Consider the following 21,170-nt stretch of genomic DNA (forward strand, 5'->3'; position numbering starts at 1 on the left):
TTTATCAATGTTCATTTTTAATTGGATTTTATTTAACTAAATAGTTATGAATATATAATATTGAAAATATAATTAAATTATTACTATAAATATAATGAAATTTATAAATCTATATTCAAAATAATATTTAAATTTTAAATATATGTGTATATATTACATTAAATTATTATAACGATGAATTAAAATATTCAACAAACAAAAACTATTAAACTGTTATAAAAGTGAATAATTTTTATATTAAAATTAATTAATATGATTGTAAAAGTGAATAATTCAAATACTACCATTTTGAAAAAAATATTTTTACAATATTTTAAAAAAAATTGGAATTTTAAGAAATCAATTGTAATACAAAATTAATAAAATTATAGTTGTTATAGTATTACCACTAATTACTTACACTTTCAATAGAGATTTTTTATAATATTTTTAAATGTTACTAGATTGTATTGAATTATTTAATCTCTGTTATTTTAAATTTTAATAGTGATTGCTAATGTTTTCTAAGAGGTTAAATTTCAAGAAATACTTCTACCCTAATACCTAATGCATGTCATATTTCGTGTAAGAAAAAGAATGACATATATTAAATATGTGTTTGAGTGTGGTGAACTTAGAATAACCTTTATAATTTTTAAAACTTTTAATTTATGTTTGATTTTTTTAATGTTTCGGAAACAATATTTATTTTATATTCGGGTAAGAAAAAAAATGATATATATTAGACACGTGTGATGACTTTGGAACTACTTTCATAATTTTCGAGACTAGTTTATGTTTGACTTTTCTAATGTTTTGAAAACAATATTAATGTCATATTCGTGTAAGAAAGAAAATGACATATATTAGACACGTGTGTGAGTGTAATGACCTTGAAACAACCTTCATAATTTTCAAGACTTTTAGTTTATTTTTTACTTTTCTAATGTTTTGAAAACAATATTTATGTTATATTCGTGTAAGAAAAAAAATGACATATATTAGACACGTATGTGAGTATGATGACCTTAGAACAACCTTTCTAGTTTTCAAGACTTTTAGTTTATGTTTAACTTTTCTAATGTTTTGGAAACAATATTAATGTCATATCCGTGTAAGAAAGAAAAAATGACATATATTAGATACGTGCATGAGTGCGATGACTTTGGAACAACTTTCATAATTTTCAAAACTTTTTTGTTTAAATTTAAAGTTTTTAATATTATAAAGACAATATTAATTTCATTATTTTAAACACTAATATATTTCTTTGCTTAAAAAAAACTTAAAAAAACTAAGTACTAATTACTATATGTCATGGTTTTCACTTGGTTTGCATTATAAGTTTTTCAAATAATTATAAATTAACTTTGATATTTTTCATATTATCATACTATATAGTTTCAAGCTAGATTAATTTGTATAAACTACCCTAAAAATCTCTTTTACAAGAAGAAAGTAAGCTAAAAAGTTATTTATTTATTTTTAAAAGTAATTGGACATTTGTCTTTGCATGTTCACACACGTTTTCACTTCCTGTTCTTCCACCATCACAACAATCTATTGCTCTGCTTGGTTCTCTACCTCTTATCTCTTTCTATCATTTTTTTTTAATTTTAATATTTTAACAAGTTTAATTGTAATAATCAATACATTCCACATAGCATCTGTTAGTCACTACAAGGACTGATCAATGTTCCCTAATAAAAGACAACCACCATTTTAGTATCTTATATTTTTTTCAATTCTTTCTCTAAATTGTATAATATATATTGAACTATGTCTTGAATTTATTTTTGCTCTTGAAAATGAGCAACTTTTATTTTATATATTTACAAAATAATCTTTAATTTTCATTCTTTTAGAATTTAGAATGAATAATTTTGGTATTGTGGCATAATTATTTATGACATTTGTTAACTAATAAAAATTTAAAAGAAAAAATAAATCTCTCTTCTACATAGATTCACCTTAAACTCCTCTTTTAGGTCAACATCATCTAAAAGTAATGACATGCATTGGAAGGACCATTGACAACACAGGAACTATTAATATTTAGGACCACCTGTTTACAGTTTTAATAATACTTTATAAGTATAAGCTTTCAATTTCAAAAAATTGAAACTTAAGATTTTATGGTATGTTATACACACAAAAACTCATTAGATATTGTACAATTTATCATGTAAGATACTCTAAACCAAATGCAATAAAACTACATTATGAAAACTCAGCATACAAAAGAGATAGTATAGTTACAGAAACTGCTGTATTAGGAGGTTTGGAATGTATTTTTTTTATGGTATACTTTTTGGATTTGCTTGTTTTGTAAGTTAAAAATGATACTAACACTTTTTTGTGTATAGGTTGAAACATCCTTTAAATGAAAAAGAACACTTAATATTGAGTTAGTGATTGAGATGTCTTTGTTCAAAGTTTGACCTTGGAGAATTCAACGGTGTCTATATTATTTTTATAAGAGTTGAAGTATGATTTCTCATGTGATTTTCTAAAGAGAAGAAACACAGGTGACAAACTTGGTTATTCATAAACTAAATGGTAGCATAGCTAATTTCTACCATACCAACTTGAGTTTCTAGGTTTTTTTTTAACAATGAGAAAAAAAAGTCATCAAAAACCTGTCTAAAAAATGCACACATGTAAACATAAATATTTATAATCTCTCCTTAGAAATGTGCTATTATGAAAGAAGTGAAAGCTTGCAAGAGCTGGATAAGACCAATGTTTCAGAGACAAAAAATTCATTTTGCCAGAGAGTAAGATTTAAAGACTATAGGACTATAAGAGCTAGATCTGGCATATGAGGCATGAAAAGTCATTCATGAAGCATTTAAAAAAAAAGCACAATAATTAATCATTGAGAAGTGTGGCTATGTTTCTATGAGTAATGGCTGCAAAGAGTTACTTCTTGCATCCTCCTTTATGTCTCTATCAGAAGTCAAGACAAAAGTATCATGTTTCCATTTAAATGGCTAGCGTCTATTTAAAATAGTTTCTAAAGCTTCAAAGTAACAAAAACCCTATGAAAAGAAAAGAAATCTAAGGAATAGCATTAGAATGTGTTGCATTTCTACTTCACAGAACAATGCTCATGATCTTTCTAAGCTTGTACTTGGCAGAAAATATTTTGTGTATAGCATTTCCACATCTTAGTGTTTTGTCCAACAGCAAATTCAACACACCAATTAAGCACTTAGTTTAATCTGTCCTAAATGAATTCAAGAAATAATCTTAGCTGATGTAGCAAGTTGTGAGTGTAAGTGTTTGTTACAGTGTTCAACTTGAAGAGGCTAGTATGGAAGAAAAACTGTTTACTTTATAGCTTGTATAATGTAATTAGCACTAATGTAATATAAATCTCAGTGATAGAATACTTTATGATTGGAAAAAGGAAAATGGTTGGGTCAACCAATATAAAGCATATGATGTAAAGCTTCTTTTTACTCAACTTTTTTGACTTTGATTACCTTGCTCAACCTTTTTCTTAACCAACATTATCTGATAAAGTTCAATTAGCTTCTGCTTGTGAACAAATTTTGAGTAGACATGTTAAAGAAAAGTAGTTGCATATAAAAGCCAAATGCTAAACTCAGTATACAAATCTAGCTTATTTTATATGACCCTACTTATCTTAAACTATTAGTACTTGATCCTATGCAATAAAGTAAATTTGAAGGAAGTACAATTTACCTCTATAATGTGCTTTTGCCACCTTTGGATGTCTCCCAGATTAGAGGACTCAAGAACCCATTGACCAATGTATCTTGGACCAATTGGGCTAGGGAATTTCATTTGGTTGAGTTCAGGGCATTGTTCATCATGGGTGCCAGAACTGATAGGCATGACTAAAATAGAAACACAACCATCACCACAGGCTTGTCATCTAAAGGGTTAAAAGAGAGTGGACAAACATATTCTTGGTCCTAAACAATCCTTGAAAACACTCCAATTTCTCATCCTTTAATATATCATCATCATGGCATTCCATGAACAAAGAGTGAAAAGAATTGATGAGATATCTCCAATTAGCAGTTATGGTTAGAGTATGAGAGGGTATGGGATTGTATTCAATCTTATTTCTCACATTTCTAGAACAAGTTGTCAAAATAGTGTAAAATCAGTTTTCGAATTCTAACTCCTGCTCAACAGACACCAAGATGCTGTGTCAGGACTAGTCATCTGATCAAGGAAAGAATATGAACTGATTATAATATATGCATTGCATACCCTTCAGTCTAGGCTAAAGACAATGCTCCTTAATTCTCATGACTGTATATAGAAATTTGGTTGAAATGAAAAGACATGTCCCTTGCTTCATTAAAGTCAGGCACAACACCTTTATTTCTATCATTCTCATTGAATACCACAGAATAGTAGTTAGCATGAGAACTATGGTCTAAGATAACCTAGAGAAACTCTCAACCATAGCTTTGGGAAAAAGAAGTTGAGCAGCCACAGTGAGGTAGCACTTTATCAAGAGCTTGAGAGCAATGTCTGAAAAATAGTACATTATAATTTCAAGTCAACTTATATCCAACGGTTCCAATGGACCAAGTTGTACTACCTAGCAAATTGACAAAACTCCTAGACTCTGGCTAGAGAATTTTATTATTATTATCAAGATTAAAGAACAATTCAATTGAAGTCTGCTGTGATGGCACTACCTTCAAACAGTAGTTGGTAGAGAAATAAGACTGTCCCAAAGAAGACTAATGGTTTGAGAGAATTAGCACATGTTTGACTTGGTTTCAAACCAAGTTAAACTGATTCACAATTTTTCACAACAGAAGACTTGAGATGTCAAACCAAATACTACACACTTAACAAGCAGGGTAACAATATCCCTTAGGAGATTTTATATGCTATTTCAATGGCTACAACCCTATTGACCAGGTGTCCAGAACATTAAAAAGGAAAGGGTAATGTTTCTTGAAAACCTTCTTTGGTGTGACATGTGTCTTTTCTGTTGGCAGCTTCCCTAACATTTGAGGAGAGAAAAGTCAATGAACTATTAATCTTAATAATTTAGAAAAGGAAAATAACTGAAGGGTGTGACACCATCACCCACTTGCAAACCCCATATCTTCTTCCTCTTGATTTTGACACAAGCTTTAGTCTGCAATATCATCATCACCCTTTCCACCTCTGCTGCACGTGCTGATTTGCACCACGACCTTATAGTCTCCAGTTACATACATGGCCTGTGCAATTACAGTTACAAGATAACATGCAAACTCATTGTGAATATCAAAACTTTAACCCACAAATCAGTTAGGTAAATATCAGTTTCCACACATTCTGGGGTGAATTTTTCCCATGGATAGCTTCAAAGATGAAGTTCAAGGTCATAATTTCATCTTGGTATATTGGTTTTAGACTTGGTAAGCAAATTTAGAAGAATGTTGAAACATTCTTGGCAGTGATATATAGCAGCAAATTTTGGTGACCAAGTTCTCACTTGGAGAAGATAATAATAATAATAATAATAATAATAATAATAATAATAATAATAATAATATACATCATGTAGGTTTGAAACATTTCAAGTCATTAAAATTCTTAGAATATAAAAAATATAACTTTAAAAGCTTTAAGGGAATTTTCTAAATTTGTCGAATTAAAAGGAAAAGATACTCCTACTCAATTATAAAATGTCATTTAGAGATTTTCCGACCTCTCACGAGTATTAAAAAATTGACATATTTTTATTATAATTTTTCTCAAAATATCCAAAATATTTTGTTTAGAAAATTATTTGATATTTTAACATAAAACAATTTTAAATTATTATTGCTATGAAAATAATATTTTTATAAATGTATTATTCGTTGGCTGGCACGTAGAAACCAAATTATGGCCCAATTTCTATCTTATAATCCCAATCCTAGTATATTGCATTAATATCTAATATTTTTTACAATAAATGAAAAATCGAAAATATAATCATAGGTGTCTTATTCATTTATCCATATAATTTAATTTTACCATTAGTTATTAATTAATCCAACGTGTCAAAGATCAGATTGGTCGGGTCATTCTACCTTTAAAAGAAAAACAAGAAAATATTTCAAATTTAAGTTTAAAATTTTATTAATCTAAACCAACAAAACACGTGTTTATTATTACTGTTAGTTTATTTTGTAGATCTAACTTTTCGACATTAAAAAATGAAAAATTAAAATAAATTATTAATATGTATTATATTCTTTAACTAAATTTTAACACGGTGAAAAACATGAATTTTCTGTATTATTTGTCTTTTTTAATTAACGTAGCAAATGCTAAGATGCTTCTTTTTGTTTTCTATTAAAATATGCAATGATTTTATTTTGTTAATGTATATGATCATTTTTCTAGAAAAATTGTCAAAGTAATGAATGAATTGGACAAACTATGAACTAATGAATCAATTTAAAAAATATCATAATTTAAAAACTGATAAATATTTTTATACGAACTAAATCCAAGAAAACCTACTTTAAATTTACGACACTATCACCAAACATTTTTTTGTCAAAATTATATGAAAGAAAAAATTGGGAGGTGCCAATAGTATATCCCTTCAACATTTGGGTGTACTTGTATATACTTTTCTTTGGGCTTTTTATGGCCCATTTACTCGTACTGATGAGAAAAACAAAAATTAGCATGCTTGAATCACTTCTATTGGAGTACGTTTTGACAAACTTTTTTTACTGCTGCTTTTTTAAAAAAGAAAACTTAAAAACATATTTTTTTATAAATTTAAATTTCATATATAAATTATTAATAATATTTAATCTATAATATAATTTTAATCAGGTAAATAGTATTTAATTCCCCCTTAAATTTTACCACTTTTACAAACATATATCCAAACTCTAACTTTATCTTAATTAATTTCTAAAATTTATCTCACTTAAAAATCCATACGAATGAATTTGAATTTTATTTCAACTGATCTTAAAAACTTGACTGTTTTTGTAAATACACACCTATAAGTTTATTTTAATTAATCCTTAAATATGTAAAAAGAAAATTTTTAACCGATAATTTTTTCCGGCACCTCCATATTCTTTTTAGGTATCTCCACAAATATTTCAATTTCAAAATTACCTTTAGATAAAAAAATTCAAAATTTATTTATTTATTTATTTTCAAATTATATAATCCATAAATCTTTTGAATTCAAAAATTCGATATATAAAATTATATTTTAAATGTTAAAGTTTTGAAAATATTTTTTGAGTATAATAAATTCTAAATACTTTAAACGTATTCTTAATTTTAGAGTTAGAAATTTTAAAATCCAAAAAAAAGATAAAAATAATGTCAATAAAAAAATTATGAAAATGGTAAAATTGTCATTTATCGTCTTTATGAGAGTGCATGAATAAAGCATGGAAGTGCTGGAAGAAATTGCCGACTAAGATTTCAAGAACTTGTCCTAATTTTTAGTCCAATGAAAATGAGTTCTTATTTTTTTTATTGAAAGTTTTTATGTTAGGCATCACTATGCAACTTGACATCTCACCTAGGCTGACACCTCAAGTAACAACAATCATCTGTCATCACATGAAAAAAAGTATTATTATTAAAAAAAAAGGAAAAAGAAAGAAAATACAAAAATATGGGGGGACTAGACCAAAACCCACATGTTAACAAAAACGATACATAGGTAGACTATACCTATTCATAAAGAATTCTAATAACAGACTAGATGGAAGTCTATTATACCAATGAAATGATTGTCTATGAATGAACCCTAAATTAGCCAACTTATCAGCACATGCATTTCCCTCACGAAAAATATGAGTAACCCTAAACCTGATTGTCCTACAGAAATTAAGACAAGTATTCCATCGATTACGAAGCATCCACGGAACAGTAGTCCTAGCAGCAAACGCAGCACAAACCAAGACAGAATCACATTCAAGCCAAACATTAGTAAGTCCCATCTTTTGAGCTTCCTCCATAGCATGTATAACTCCATAAAACTCAGCAACCAAAGCAGTCTGAACTTCAAGAAACCCTGAAAAAGCACCAATAAATTCTTCCATACTCCCACGAAAAATACCTCCACAAGTAGCAAGACCAGGATACCCCCTAGCAGCCCCATCAGTGTTAATTTTAACCCAGCCTGGTGAAGGAAATTCCCATTTAACTGGAAGAGGATGAAGAACTTTCCCACTACGAGTCTTAATACCAAAAAACTTAATCACGTTGAAATCCAACATATCATTCTTTATTGAAGGAATTTCCCACTAGACAAGTTAAATCTTTAATTACCGAAATAGCCTTAGAAACCTCAATCTTATCCTGAAATCTAGCATAATTCCTCATACGCCATATCATCCATATAGAAAAGGTTGTCACAGCAAGTTTAATCAATTTAACCAAAGGACTACCATCACTCTTAATAAAAGAAAGAAGATCATCCTTATTAGAGAAATGAGAACTAAGAAAAATCTGTCGAACCCAACTCCAAATATGTAATGCATTAGAACATTCAAAAAATAGATGTTTAATTTTATAACAGATCCTATAATAAATTTTATATTTTTTAATTTAGTTTTCATTACAAATTAGAATATAATCCATAGAAAACTTAATTTTGAAATACTGTTTTATTTTTATTTAAAGTAATAAATTAATATTTATTTTAAATTGAATATGAAATTATGGAATATACTTTTGTATTGATTATTTTTTTATAATTGAATAAGCTTTTATTAAAAATAATAGATGTTATTTTATATTTTTATGATTTTTTAACCTATTTTTCAATTCCTGTTATTCACTCAGCCCCTTCCCTGTCTTCTTTTTCCTACCCTTTGCCCTCACAACGGCCATTGGCTTTGGTTTCTTCTTTTTTTCTTTATAAAAAAACTTGGTTCTTCATAGTTCTCCACTTGGCTCCTCAAAACTCTATAAACTAAATTTTCAATATAAAAAAAAAAATCATTTTTAATTTTCCCATCTAATTTTTTTAATAATTTTTTTCTAAAAATAATACTAAAGTGATACTTGGGGACGACTAGTCCAATGCAATTAGGTTAGACAAGAATAATTCAAACTAATTAAGAAACTAAATAAGTAAACTTATATAAAAGGCTATGATATTTTTTATAATATAAAATTTTAAAATAATAAATTTGTGAATTTTACGAAATGTTGATAGTGACTGAGAAATTTAAATAGAAATTCATGGTAGATGTATTCTACTAAAAGTTTTTGTAATATTTAACCTCATAAAATTATTTATAAAATATATTACATGGTTTATATTCATTTATATATATATATATATATATATATTATAAAATTGTGATATAAATTAAAAATATGAAAAAATAAGAACTTAGCAGTTTTATAGTTAGTACTTTCACCAGGTCGTGAGAGAATCTTTCTTGTCTCTTAAGAAAGAAATTGCATTGAGCAAAAGAAGAGTTTCTAGAATGGCCTGCTAAATATGAATATTTCTATTGTTTGCTGAAATAATAAGATAATAGAATTGACCAAACAAAGAAAAAACCGTGTCGGTGGACAAATAATGATTCATCATGTTTTTACTCTCTTACTTAATTTCTAAGCATGTACCTATAATATACTTGTTTAAAGAATAAGTTGAAACTGTAATTAAGGATTATTTCATTTGCAAAGATTTTGTTGCTAATGTATTCAAAATGAAAAATAGTATCATACATCAAGTTTTGAGTTTGACTTGTATAAAATACCAGTTACTAAGTAGAATTTGTCTTTTTTAAATTAATTTGTCGATATTAAGACTAAACAAAATTTATAGAGTTTAGTATTTTTCATTTATACTAATCATATAATACTTATAAGTGAAGAAGATAAAATATATTTTTTTTACTTTAAAATTAAAAGAAGTTTTATTTTCTGTTTTTTATAAATTTTGAAATGTTTAAATTTATATTTTAATTTGTAAAGAAAATTCGATTCATTCTATTTTATTTTGTTTCTTTTTAATTAGAAGTGCTTAGATTTGTTTGTCTAAATAAAGTTGTATTATTTGGGTAAAACATATTCTGATAACTATAAATTATGAAATAAAAATGAAATAACCAATCAAATTTTAATTTACAATACTATAAAATTATTAAATAAAAAAAAAATTTAGAAATAAAAAATAATTAGTTGTTATAAATTAAATATTATTTTACTTATTCTATAGTTGATAGATAAAACTTTGATAGTTAATTAAATACCAATTTAAAAACTATTTTATAAATTTAAGATTTTTGGCATTATTTTTTATTTTATCACACCACACTACAAGAAAATTATTTAATAGAAACTAATTTTAAAGACAAAAAATAATTAGTTGTTATATTAATTAAATTATATACTATTTTAGAGACTAAAAATATTATTGATTTCTAAATTAAGTTTTATTATTGATAAATAATTTCTAAATTAATATCTAATTAGCTACTAAGATTTTTGTAATAACTTTTTTAAGTATGTTAAATAGTATATAATTGTGTATTGGTGTGATTCGTCCTAAGTGATTATTTATTTTATCACCATTGATCGCTCTTACTAATTGTGAACTTATTGTACATATATTCAAACACACAAAATCTTCTTTTGCATGTTTCATTACATGCAATATATTCTGAGTATATGACCTGGTATTACATGTTGGTTAAGGGTCAATGATCAAGGTTTTAGTTTTCTTCCCCAGGTCCCCACTACCTACACAAATTTTCATTAATCTTATACTGTGTCTAGTTAAGACTTCCAAGTAATAACCAAAACTTTCTCTTAAACAAACTCATTAACGCGCTTTCTTTCTCTATATATACACACACACATTACCTATATACCAATCAATCATAGGGAGAGAAGATATATACATCAAATTGTGAACCATGTTTTCTACTAACAATACTTATTATCATTCCCTTGTGGCCACCATTTTGTTAGTGCTAACATTTGTGTTTCCTTCAGAAGGGCAATTGAGTGCAAGCTTCTATTCCAGCACATGCTCCAATGTGTCATCTATTGTGAGGGATTCTGTGCAGCAGGCTTTGACATCTGATTCACGCATTGCTGCAAGCCTCATTCGTCTCCACTTTCATGATTGCTTTGTCGATGTAAGCTTCCATCCTCCATTTCTTTTTCTTTCTACCTTTTTTTCTGGTGTCATTATAGGATTAATAAATCTTTAGTCTTTGATTAATTATAAGTTTTTCTCATATTGTTTTTCTTATTTTGATTGATGTCTTGATTCTTATTTTGATGTAAAGTCTTTATTGCGGTTGTTGTTGAATAGGATTAGGTGTGTTACTGTATCTGAAATGTGTTGTGTTGTATGGTTGGATTAGTCTTTTGTATAACGATTCATATATATATTGTTTATTGGTGAAGTATTAATAAGTGTTGTGTTTTGTCTGTGGGATTAGGGTTGTGATGGGTCCATTTTGCTGGATGTAGATGGTAACATAACAGAGAGTGAGAAAAATGCAGCTCCCAATGAGAATTCGGTTCGGGGATTTGATGTGGTTGACAGCATAAAGAGCACCATCGAAGCTTCATGTCCTGCTGTTGTATCTTGTGCTGATATCCTTGCACTTGCAGCTGAAGCTTCTGTGTCCTTGGTAACTTTATAGTTTGATGAGTTCTTCTATCTTAATTAAGTTTTTTCAATCGACAGTGCTCAGATCTGAAACTTTAGTTAAGGAGATACAATTCAATATCATTGTTGATGAAATTTTCTAAAACTATGAGAACATTTTTTAAGTCTATGAAAGGAATTAATTTAAAAGAACAATGTGAAAACTTTTCCATATAACATATTTTATCACGTTTTCTACTTTCTTTGACTTCTCTTCTTACATTCGGAGAAGCATATGCAATAGAAAAGAAACCATTGTTTTTCTTCTTCTATAGACATTTAATTGAGTGTAAAATGTTGCAGTCTGGAGGACCTTCATGGAACGTGCTACTTGGAAGAAAGGATGGTTTAACTGCAAACCAAGCTGGTGCCAACACTTCTATTCCATCTCCATTTCAGAGCTTAGCCAACATCACATCTAAATTCTCTGATGTTGGCCTAGACACCACGGATCTTGTTGCATTATCTGGTAACTTAGTGTAGATGAAATATTTTCTTTTATCAGCAAAATATAAATAAAATAAAATAAAACATTTCAGAAATGTTCCAACCCTTATATAAATACTTTAAAGGTGTCACAACCCTTATGCAGACACTTCAGGAGTGTCCAAACCTTTATACACAAAATGACCAAAGCTAACCTACTCAACACCTGACCAACATACATTTTTCAGACTCTAGAGACCTCCAAAACAAATCTCAAATGAAAGGAGTGACAAACCACACCAAAAAAAAACTCCTACTACCCTATGTGGTTCATATAACCAGTTTTTAGTCTAAACAATACACACAATACAAACCCTACTACAATACAAATCCTACAACACATATGATCGTGACTAATTATATTTTTCATAATTACACGTTTAGTTTTTTAATTTCTAATGTTACTAAAAATATTCATATTTGCTGCAATATTTTCTATAAAAAATTCATAAAAAAAGAGTTTTGTACTGATTTTCTGATGAATTCTGTAAAATTTAACGAAAATATTATTGCTGACATGGGCCCCTTGTACCTGGATAATTTCTGTCCATGCATACAAATTTTACAAAATGATTAATTCATGGAGTTTTGTATCAGGTGCACACACTTTTGGTCGTGCCCAATGCCAATTTTTCTCCCAAAGATTGTTGAACTTCAATGGCACAGGAAGCCCTGATCCTACCTTGAACACAACCTATTTGGGCACTCTGCAACAAAATTGTCCCCAAAATGGAAATGGAGCTACACTGAATAACCTTGACCCTTCAACCCCTGATACTTTTGACAACAAATATTTCACCAATCTTCTCATCAACCAAGGTCTTCTCCAAACAGATCAAGAACTCTTTTCCACTGATGGTTCTTCCACAATCTCCATTGTTAACAACTTTGCCAACAACCAATCTGCCTTCTTTGAAGCTTTTGCTCAGTCCATGATCAACATGGGTAACATCAGTCCTTTGACAGGTACTCAAGGACAAATCAGAACTGATTGTAAGAAAGTAAATGGAAGTTGAAGAAAGAGGGCATAAAATCTACCAATACTTGTACAGTGCTGATGCATCATGTAATTTTTGGTTTGCATCTGGGTATCTGAGTGAAGCTAAGAAATGGTTAAGAAATTTAGATAGCTCAAGATTTTGCATTTATGTATATGATTGAGAATTTTCTCAAAAAAAAATTATGTCTAAAAGTGTCATATATTTTATGAAGGAGAGGATTGTTCGAGGATGTATAACTTTGTTTTTTTTAAAGATTAAGGTTTTTTTTTGTTCATGTCAAAAAAAAAATATGAAATAAAAACTAATTTTAGAAAAAAAAATAATTAATTGTTATAGTGACTAAATTAGAGATATTTTAGAAATTAAAAAAAATTATTTTTTAAATTAGTTTATATTATTGTTAAATAGTTTCTAAATTGGTATTTAATTAGCTACCAAGGTTTTAACTATCAATTATTTAGATTCTAAATTTGGTAGCAAAAACTTAGCTAATTAGATACCAATTTAGAAATCATTTAACAATAATAGAAACTAATTTAGAAACCAACATTTTTTTTAATCTCTAAAATGATCTCTAATTTAGTTATTATAGAAACTAATTATTTTTTGTCTCTAAAATTAGTTTTTATTTCATGATTTTTTTGTAGTGTGTCACTGCTTGGAGGGTGACTGAAAATAAGATTGCTAGCAAAGTCAACCTGGAGAGACGACAGATTTTAACTAGGAATTCATAATGACCATCCATGGTTCTGAAAGTTGTCTTGTGAGTGTCATTGGGGTTGAGCCTAACTTGGTGCTACCCTGAGTATAAGTCTATCTTCGTAAAAATTGTAGTTGACCCCAGTTCATCTAGCAATTCATCAATAGTGAGTATGGGGAAGCGATCACGTATGGTGACTGCATTGAGGGCTTTGTGATCAACACAAAAGTGCCATGTGCCATCTTTCTTTTTAATGAGCAGGACTGACGAAGAAAAGGGGTTGTTACTGGGTTTGATGAACCCTTCCTGCAGCATGGTATTTTTTTGAGAGTGAGGGTAACAGTATGGGCGTACATTAATCGAGTCAGTGTTGGTAAAAGGGGGATATGGTGGTCATGGGGGCGTGGTGGGGATAGACCATGGGGTGATTTGAATATTGATTGGTGTTTATGTAAAATCATTTGAATGGATTGGGGTAATTGGTACAACAAGGAGGAGGATGTTTGCATGCTAGATTCCAGGGAGATGGAAAGCGGGGAATGGGTATCAACTGACAATAGATGTAGGGAAGCAGGGAAGCAATGGTGTTAGTGGCAATGTTATGTCAAACTTGATGGTAAGTGTCTTGAATTGGGGTTGGCGAGGTTGTAGTTGTGAGGGTGATATGTGTATTGAGGTAAGTGAAGGAAATACTGGGTATAGAAAAATCTACTTGAATGTGGCCCAACTTGCGCAGCCATTCAATGCCAAGAACCACATCAGCACCCTCTATAGGGAGGAGATAGAAGGGAATAGTGAAAATTGCAGTTTGGATAGATATCTGGATAGCAGGACAAATGTTTTGGCATGTTATGGAGGCATTGTTTCCTACCATGACTCTAAAAGGTGGACTGGGCTGAATGGGTAGGTGTAAGTGTCGGAGTTTATGAGAACAGTGACCGACAAATTGTGGATGAGGCCTTGGAATTTTAGTGTTTTGGGGGGAAATTTCATGTAAATGTGTGGGGGGATAGATAGAAATGGACTATGTTTGTTGTGTGGGTGGGATCAGGAGGGACGTCTAGGATTTCGGAGACAGGTTTTGTATCATCTAAAAGTAAAAGAAAATGTGAGGTGGAACATTTGTGGCCTGGAAGAAATTTTTCGTCACAGTTATAACACAAGCCAAAAGCACTACGCTCTTGCATCTGGGTTGGTGTAAGGTGTTTAATTGGGAGGGTATGGGTTGTAGGTGGTGTGGTTTGAGCACGGCTGGTGGAGGTGTTGGTGGGGTTAAAAGCAGTGGTGTATGCAGGGGTCGGGTTGGTCTAGGTTTGGAATCTTTGAATTTGTCTTCAATGAGCTTAGCTAGGCCAATAGCTTGTGAGATGGAATAGGGGTTCAAAATTGAAAATTCTCTCCTGATCTCAAGGTTGAGACCTGATATGAAACTTGATGGTTGGTATATGAGGAAGATCGCCCGAAAGGTAATTCCAAGGAACGGGTGAAGGAAGGTCTATCAGTAATGAGATTATTTTGGTGCATCCATTTAAACCAGCTAAGAGCTTCTCCTTTCATGTAAAAAGGAACCATGGATAACCTATTTTCTGGGGAAATATGATAAAAGTTAAAGTATTGTTCTGCTTGGAATAACCAATTTAGAGGTTCAGGTCCTTAAAAAAAAAGTGAGTTGTAGTTTGGGTGGTCTTAGAGTTGGAGGAGGTGGGGTAACGATGGTTGTGTGGTCATGTGAATTAGTAAAAGTTGATGATTGAATATGAGGTAAAGTAGCAACCTGGTCCTCTAACAGAGTAAGGGAAAAGTGGAGGAAATCATTTTTTACCTCAAGATTGGTCTGGCAAGCTTCATTAGACTTCAATTAAGATTGAATGGATGTGAGGCGGTCCTGGATGGCCTGTAGGAGGTCTTCCAGTTCCTTGGATTGCAGCTTGGGAGGCATGGAGGAAGACAAATGAAAGCACCAATGATAAAGTAAACTACCATAGCTACAATATTAACCAATACTCGGGAAAAGATACTAGGATAAAAAGTTCTCTACCCTTTTATTTACACAGATAGCATCACTTATATAGTGGTGCTTTAGGTTACAAAATTTAGGTTATACTCTGGGGTCATTACTTTTTACTACAAGCACCTCCCTATATGTAGTCCCTCATTCATAAAGGCTGTTTGTTTTGTCAGTCTTGTCCACTCGCAGGTTTCTTCTACCAAAACTGTATTACACTATTCTAATGTATAGGATATTAGGACTCGCTTTTCTGCACATTCTTCCTTTGGTTCTCTTGTATTTTTCTCATCATAAGCTGATTCTCTATTCTTCATACAAGTACCAATGTTCATAATTCTGCTTTATCGTTATAATGTTTGTTATTTTCCTTGAATGATGAGCAATATGATGAAAAGTGGTTTCATATGACAACCTTTTCAGTTACAATCTTCTTCCAATACCTTATGAAGTTGTTGCTACTGATACTAATATTGCTTTAAAATAAACATGCAACAATGGTTTTAAAACTGACTCAATTGTTTTGGTTAGGTCCAGAGAATCTTTCCTGTGTCCATAAAGAAATTGTGTTTAAGAAAAAAGAAAAAGACGTTTTTGGTGAATGAATACTATTAATTGCTGGACTGCAGAATCCATATTAAAATAGATTTCAACATACCAAAGGAAACAATGTGTCGGCGAGCAAATAATTTCCAATGCTCACTTAATTATTTTCTAAGCATAATTCTAGACTACATGTACCCATAGTATTCATTTAAATAAGTATTAATAACTAAATTTAGAAACTAAAAATAATTATTAACTATATTAATTAAATTAAATACTAATTTAAAAATTAAAAAATTATTCATATTTAAAATAGTTTTTATTATTAATAAAAAATTATAAAATAGTTTTTAAATTTGTATTTAAATTAATTACCTAGTTTTTAACAACTAATAACTTAGATTCTAAATTAGTTGCTAAAAATTAATAGAGATTAATTTAAAATATAAAGTAATAAGTAGTTAAAATTTTGATAATTAATTGTTAGATAACAATTTAAAAATCATTTTATAAATTTTTATTAATTATAAAAACTATCTAAATATCAATAATTTTTTAATTTATAAAATATCCCTAATTTAATCAAATAGTAATTAATTATTTCATCTCTAAAATTAGTTTTTATTTAATAATTTTTTTTAAGTAATAAATAAGTTAAAGCAAATTGTAACTATCATACCAAATTCTCAAAAAATAAAATAAAATCCTATATATAATTTGTGACCCAAACATTTCATCTCGTCAATTCATGGGATTTAGTCAAACCCATTTTTCCTAACTACAATGAAAATTTGAGAGGAGGAAAATGGAGAAGAGTGTCCACAAATATTTAAAACTATTATAAATTCTAAAAACTAAAACTCAAAAACACTTTTTTTTCATAAGCTTTCGTTTAAAAATATTTTAATTATCCAAATCATAGGGATTTTCAAATTAAGTTTACTACTCATATAACAATTTATATAATATTTTTTTTTCATCACATCATTCAGTAGCATGTGGATCTCCCAAAAAATATTTCACTTCCTATAGTAGCCCAAAACGAGCCCAAAGGTTCCCAACATCAGTTCTGCGCCCTAAATACCTATAACATATTACTTATAATATGATATTTAATGTTCAAATATTTATTCAATATAGAAGAAATTCATACTTAATAAATATTCTTAGACCTTATTTACAAAGGATTACTTTAAAGTAATATTAAAATCATGTTGAAAAAATACTTGAAAAATGTTTTAAATGAACTTATTAATAATGAAGATTGAGTTATTTTTAATCTCATGTATTGGTTAATTTTAATGTTACAATTTTGCTTGATACATTCTTTATAATGAAAACACACCTTATTTAACTAAAAATTCACAATTGAATGAAATTAATCAATAATTCCCTAGGAATATGATAATTTTTTAAAAAACTATAATTAAATATAGGCACATCTACCAAATAAAAAAAATTATTTCTGCCAAAAAATTTCAAACCTGCACAAAATATATAAAATTTATCATTTAGAATCAGTCATATGACAATAATTGTCATTGACTGATATCAAGTTTTTAGAAAATTTCTTAATGAAAGTACTTATAAAGAAAATATCAAATAAATTAAACTTTTTTCATGCCACTAAGTTAAAATCAATATATATATATATATATATTTATTTTAACTAATAAAAAATATGTTTATTTATTTTTATGTTGACAAATTTATCGAAAATAAGTTCATATTATTAGTACAATCCAAACTTGTGATAAAATAATTTATCTTACTTTTATGCAGCGAAATAAACAATCATGTTTTTATCACTACAACAATAATTATTTTTGTCTCACTATAACAATAATAGAATGATTGGTGAGTAATAAGTGATATTTATAATACTCTTGAAAAAAAAATAGGACTATTGATGATTAATAAGTAATATTTGTAATATTTTTTATTAAAAAAATATTGATGATTAAGGAATGTGAAGAAATGTTCTCTTTTTATTATTATTATAACACTTGTTGATCATTGTTTGAATATTTAAACAAAATTAATTTTTATATGACTCAAGATATTAAAGATTTATATGGATTAGAGATATTTTATGGTATATAAATAATTATAAATTTTATTTTATAAATTAATTTTGTAAATTTGAGTTAGAGATACTGATAAAAAAAAATTGCATGCAAAATAATATATATTAATATAATACTTTTATTAATGCATATGACTTCATTAGTACTTCAACTTAGTTAAGTTTCAATCATTGTGGTTTTATTTTCTGCTTTAGTTGTCCCCTAGTGAACCCATTACACATTCAAAATTGACAGCAACTTAAACTATATGTCTAGTTGACAATTCTAACTAACTTCATCTTAAAGAAATAGGCCTTCATATAATTAACAACCCCTACAAACTTTAATTACCTTCTCACAACTCTTTATAATAATTTTTAATTCAATAATTTAACTTATATTCCAATTAAATAACTTAATATTTTATTATTAAAACCAGTTAAAGAGTTTTCTTCCAAAGAAAAATAAAGTAAAAAAAATGAATGACGCGCTTTTTCTCTTCTATATATACACATACCACCTATATTATGAATCAGAAAAAACCCACCAACATCTGCGAATCAATACATAAAATTATGAACCATGTTTTCTACTAACAACACTTATTATTATTCCCTTGTGGCCACCATTTTGTTAGTGTTAACATTTGTGTTTCCTTCAGAAGGGCAATTGAGTGCAAGCTTCTATTCCAGCACCTGCTCCAATGTGTCATCTATTGTGAGGGATTCTGTGCAGCAGGCTTTGACATCTGATTCACGTATTGCTGCAAGCCTCATTCGTCTCCACTTTCATGATTGCTTTGTCGATGTAAGCTTCCATCCTCCATTTCTTTTTTCTTTCTACCTTTTTTCTGGTGTCATTATAGGATTAATGAAGGTTTCATCTTGTATTACTACTAAATTTTTCTGTGTTTGTTCTCTTGTTGAACAGGTTAAGTGTGTTATTGTGTCTGAAATGTGTTTTGTATGGTTGGATTAGTCTTTTGTACATGAGTCGGATCACTCGTGAAACGATTCGATTCATATATATTGTTTATTGATGAAGTATTAATAAGTGTTGTTTGTGTTTGTGTGATTAGGGGTGTGATGGGTCCATTTTGCTGGATGTAGGTGGTAACATAACAGAGAGTGAGAAAAATGCAGCTCCCAATGAGAATTCGGTTCGGGGATTTGATGTGGTTGACAGCATAAAGAGCACCATCGAAGCTTCATGTCCTGCTGTTGTATCTTGTGCTGATATTCTTGCACTTGCAGCTGAAGCTTCTGTGTCCTTAGTAACTTTCTGATAACAATCTCTTACAACATTTTCCTTTTTCTCAATATAAAATACACACAGACTTTGAAAGTACTTATAAGAAGATTGTTCTTGTGTGTTTCGAACTTTCATAATAAATCACTGAAGTTGACCTAATTAACTGTTTTAAATTCTCATAATAGACAAAAGTTCCTATACATTTAAAATAACAGTTGTGTTTATAGATTCTTTAATGAAGTGTAAATTTTTGCAGTCACAGGGTCCTTCATGGACTGTATTACTTGGAAGAAGAGACAGTGTGACTGCAAATCAAGGTGGTGCCAACACTTCCCTTCCATCTCCTTTTGAAAACCTAACCAATGTCTCATCCAAATTCTCTGCTGTTGGCTTAGACACAACTGATCTTGTTGCATTATCTGGTAATAATAATATAGTTTTGTTATGTTTTTGAACAAGGGTTGAAACACTATTAAATTATTAATGTTTATTATTTTTTATTTGTTGGTAAAAAAAAATAATATGAAGAAGTTAAAAGGATAAAATAGAAAATTTTGTAAAGTATTTATAAAGTGTTTGAATAAAATTGAACTTTGATTAGGTGCACACACCTTTGGTCGTTCCCAATGTCAATTCTTCTCCCAGAGATTGTTGAACTTCAATGGCACAGGAAGCCCTGATCCTACCTTGAACACAACCTATTTGGGCACTCTGCAACAAAACTGTCCCCAAAATGGAAATGGAGCTACATTGAATAACCTTGACCCTTCAACCCCTGATACTTTTGACAACAAATATTTCACCAATCTTCTCATCAACCAAGGTCTTCTCCAAACAGATCAAGAACTCTTCTCCACTGATGGTTCTTCCACAATCTCCATTGTTAACAACTTTGCCAACAACCAATCTGCCTTCTTTGAAGCTTTTGCTCAGTCCATGATCAACATGGGTAACATCAGTCCTTTGACTGGAACCCAAGGACAAATCAGAACTGACTGCAAGAAAGTTAATGGAAGTTGAAGACAGTACTAACACTATCTTCAAGAAGTTCTATAATCTTATCATGTATATTTAGTTTTGATTCTTCATTTGTTTGTGGCTAAGAAATTGGGTACAGTTTAATGTTTGCATTTGTGTATCTAGGGCATAAAATATGGTTTTGTTCTTTTGTCTTTCTGGGTGGACTACAAAATTATTCATAAATTATTGTGTTTACAGCTGTTGTATTATTCTCTTGTTTCCTAAAAATGATGTTATCAATAATTCAACCTATTAACTTGCATTGCACTACACCATTTTCGTTTCTCACACTAATTGCAATGAAAAAACACACACCAACTAAGAATAATAAACTCCTCTAAAACAATAGAATTGTTGCAACCCCTTCCTTTCTATTGGTATAATTTGTCTAATAAAATATTTACAGGAAAATAAATGTAATGTTTCCTTTAAATTAATTTTTTTAAGAATAAATCATCACTAAAAGAAAATC

The 21,170-nt window shown here is 29.1% G+C and overlaps 2 protein-coding genes across 2 annotated transcripts; both read left to right on the forward strand.

Annotated features, from left to right (window-relative positions):
• The first annotated feature begins 10,833 nt into the window (after window positions 1–10,833).
• LOC137830652 (peroxidase A2) lies at window positions 10,834–13,450 on the forward strand. The gene is made up of 4 exons (XM_068638112.2): window positions 10,834–11,102; window positions 11,412–11,606; window positions 11,927–12,092; window positions 12,707–13,450. Exons 1-4 carry the CDS (start codon window positions 10,878–10,880, stop codon window positions 13,123–13,125), a joined length of 1,005 nt encoding a protein of 334 aa, XP_068494213.1. The 5' UTR covers window positions 10,834–10,877; the 3' UTR covers window positions 13,126–13,450.
• Window positions 13,451–18,958: 5,508 nt separating this feature from the next.
• Window positions 18,959–20,907, forward strand: LOC137830653 (peroxidase A2). Its single transcript, XM_068638113.1, has 4 exons — window positions 18,959–19,234; window positions 19,506–19,700; window positions 19,935–20,100; window positions 20,280–20,907. The coding sequence occupies exons 1-4, from the start codon at window positions 19,010–19,012 to the stop codon at window positions 20,696–20,698; spliced, it is 1,005 nt and encodes a 334-aa protein (XP_068494214.1). The 5' UTR covers window positions 18,959–19,009; the 3' UTR covers window positions 20,699–20,907.
• The last annotated feature ends 263 nt before the right edge of the window (window positions 20,908–21,170 follow it).

The sequence above is a fragment of the Phaseolus vulgaris genome, chromosome 7, assembly GCF_051622355.1.
Source record: "Phaseolus vulgaris cultivar YP4 chromosome 7, ASM5162235v1, whole genome shotgun sequence".
Lineage (NCBI taxonomy): Eukaryota > Viridiplantae > Streptophyta > Magnoliopsida > Fabales > Fabaceae > Phaseolus > Phaseolus vulgaris.

Bases quoted from the DNA above. Each gene is read 5' to 3' on its own strand.
- LOC137830652 (XM_068638112.2), top strand. From the start codon at position 10,878: ATGTTTTCTACTAACAATACTTATTATCATTCCCTTGTGGCCACCATT. The intron at 11,103-11,411 runs GTAAGCTTCCAT...CTGTGGGATTAG, and splicing joins TTCATGATTGCTTTGTCGAT to GGTTGTGATGGGTCCATTTT. The intron at 12,093-12,706 runs GTAACTTAGTGT...GTTTTGTATCAG, and splicing joins GGATCTTGTTGCATTATCTG to GTGCACACACTTTTGGTCGT.
- LOC137830653 (XM_068638113.1), top strand. From the start codon at position 19,010: ATGTTTTCTACTAACAACACTTATTATTATTCCCTTGTGGCCACCATT. The intron at 19,235-19,505 runs GTAAGCTTCCAT...TTGTGTGATTAG, and splicing joins TTCATGATTGCTTTGTCGAT to GGGTGTGATGGGTCCATTTT. The intron at 19,701-19,934 runs GTAACTTTCTGA...AAATTTTTGCAG, and splicing joins CTGAAGCTTCTGTGTCCTTA to TCACAGGGTCCTTCATGGAC.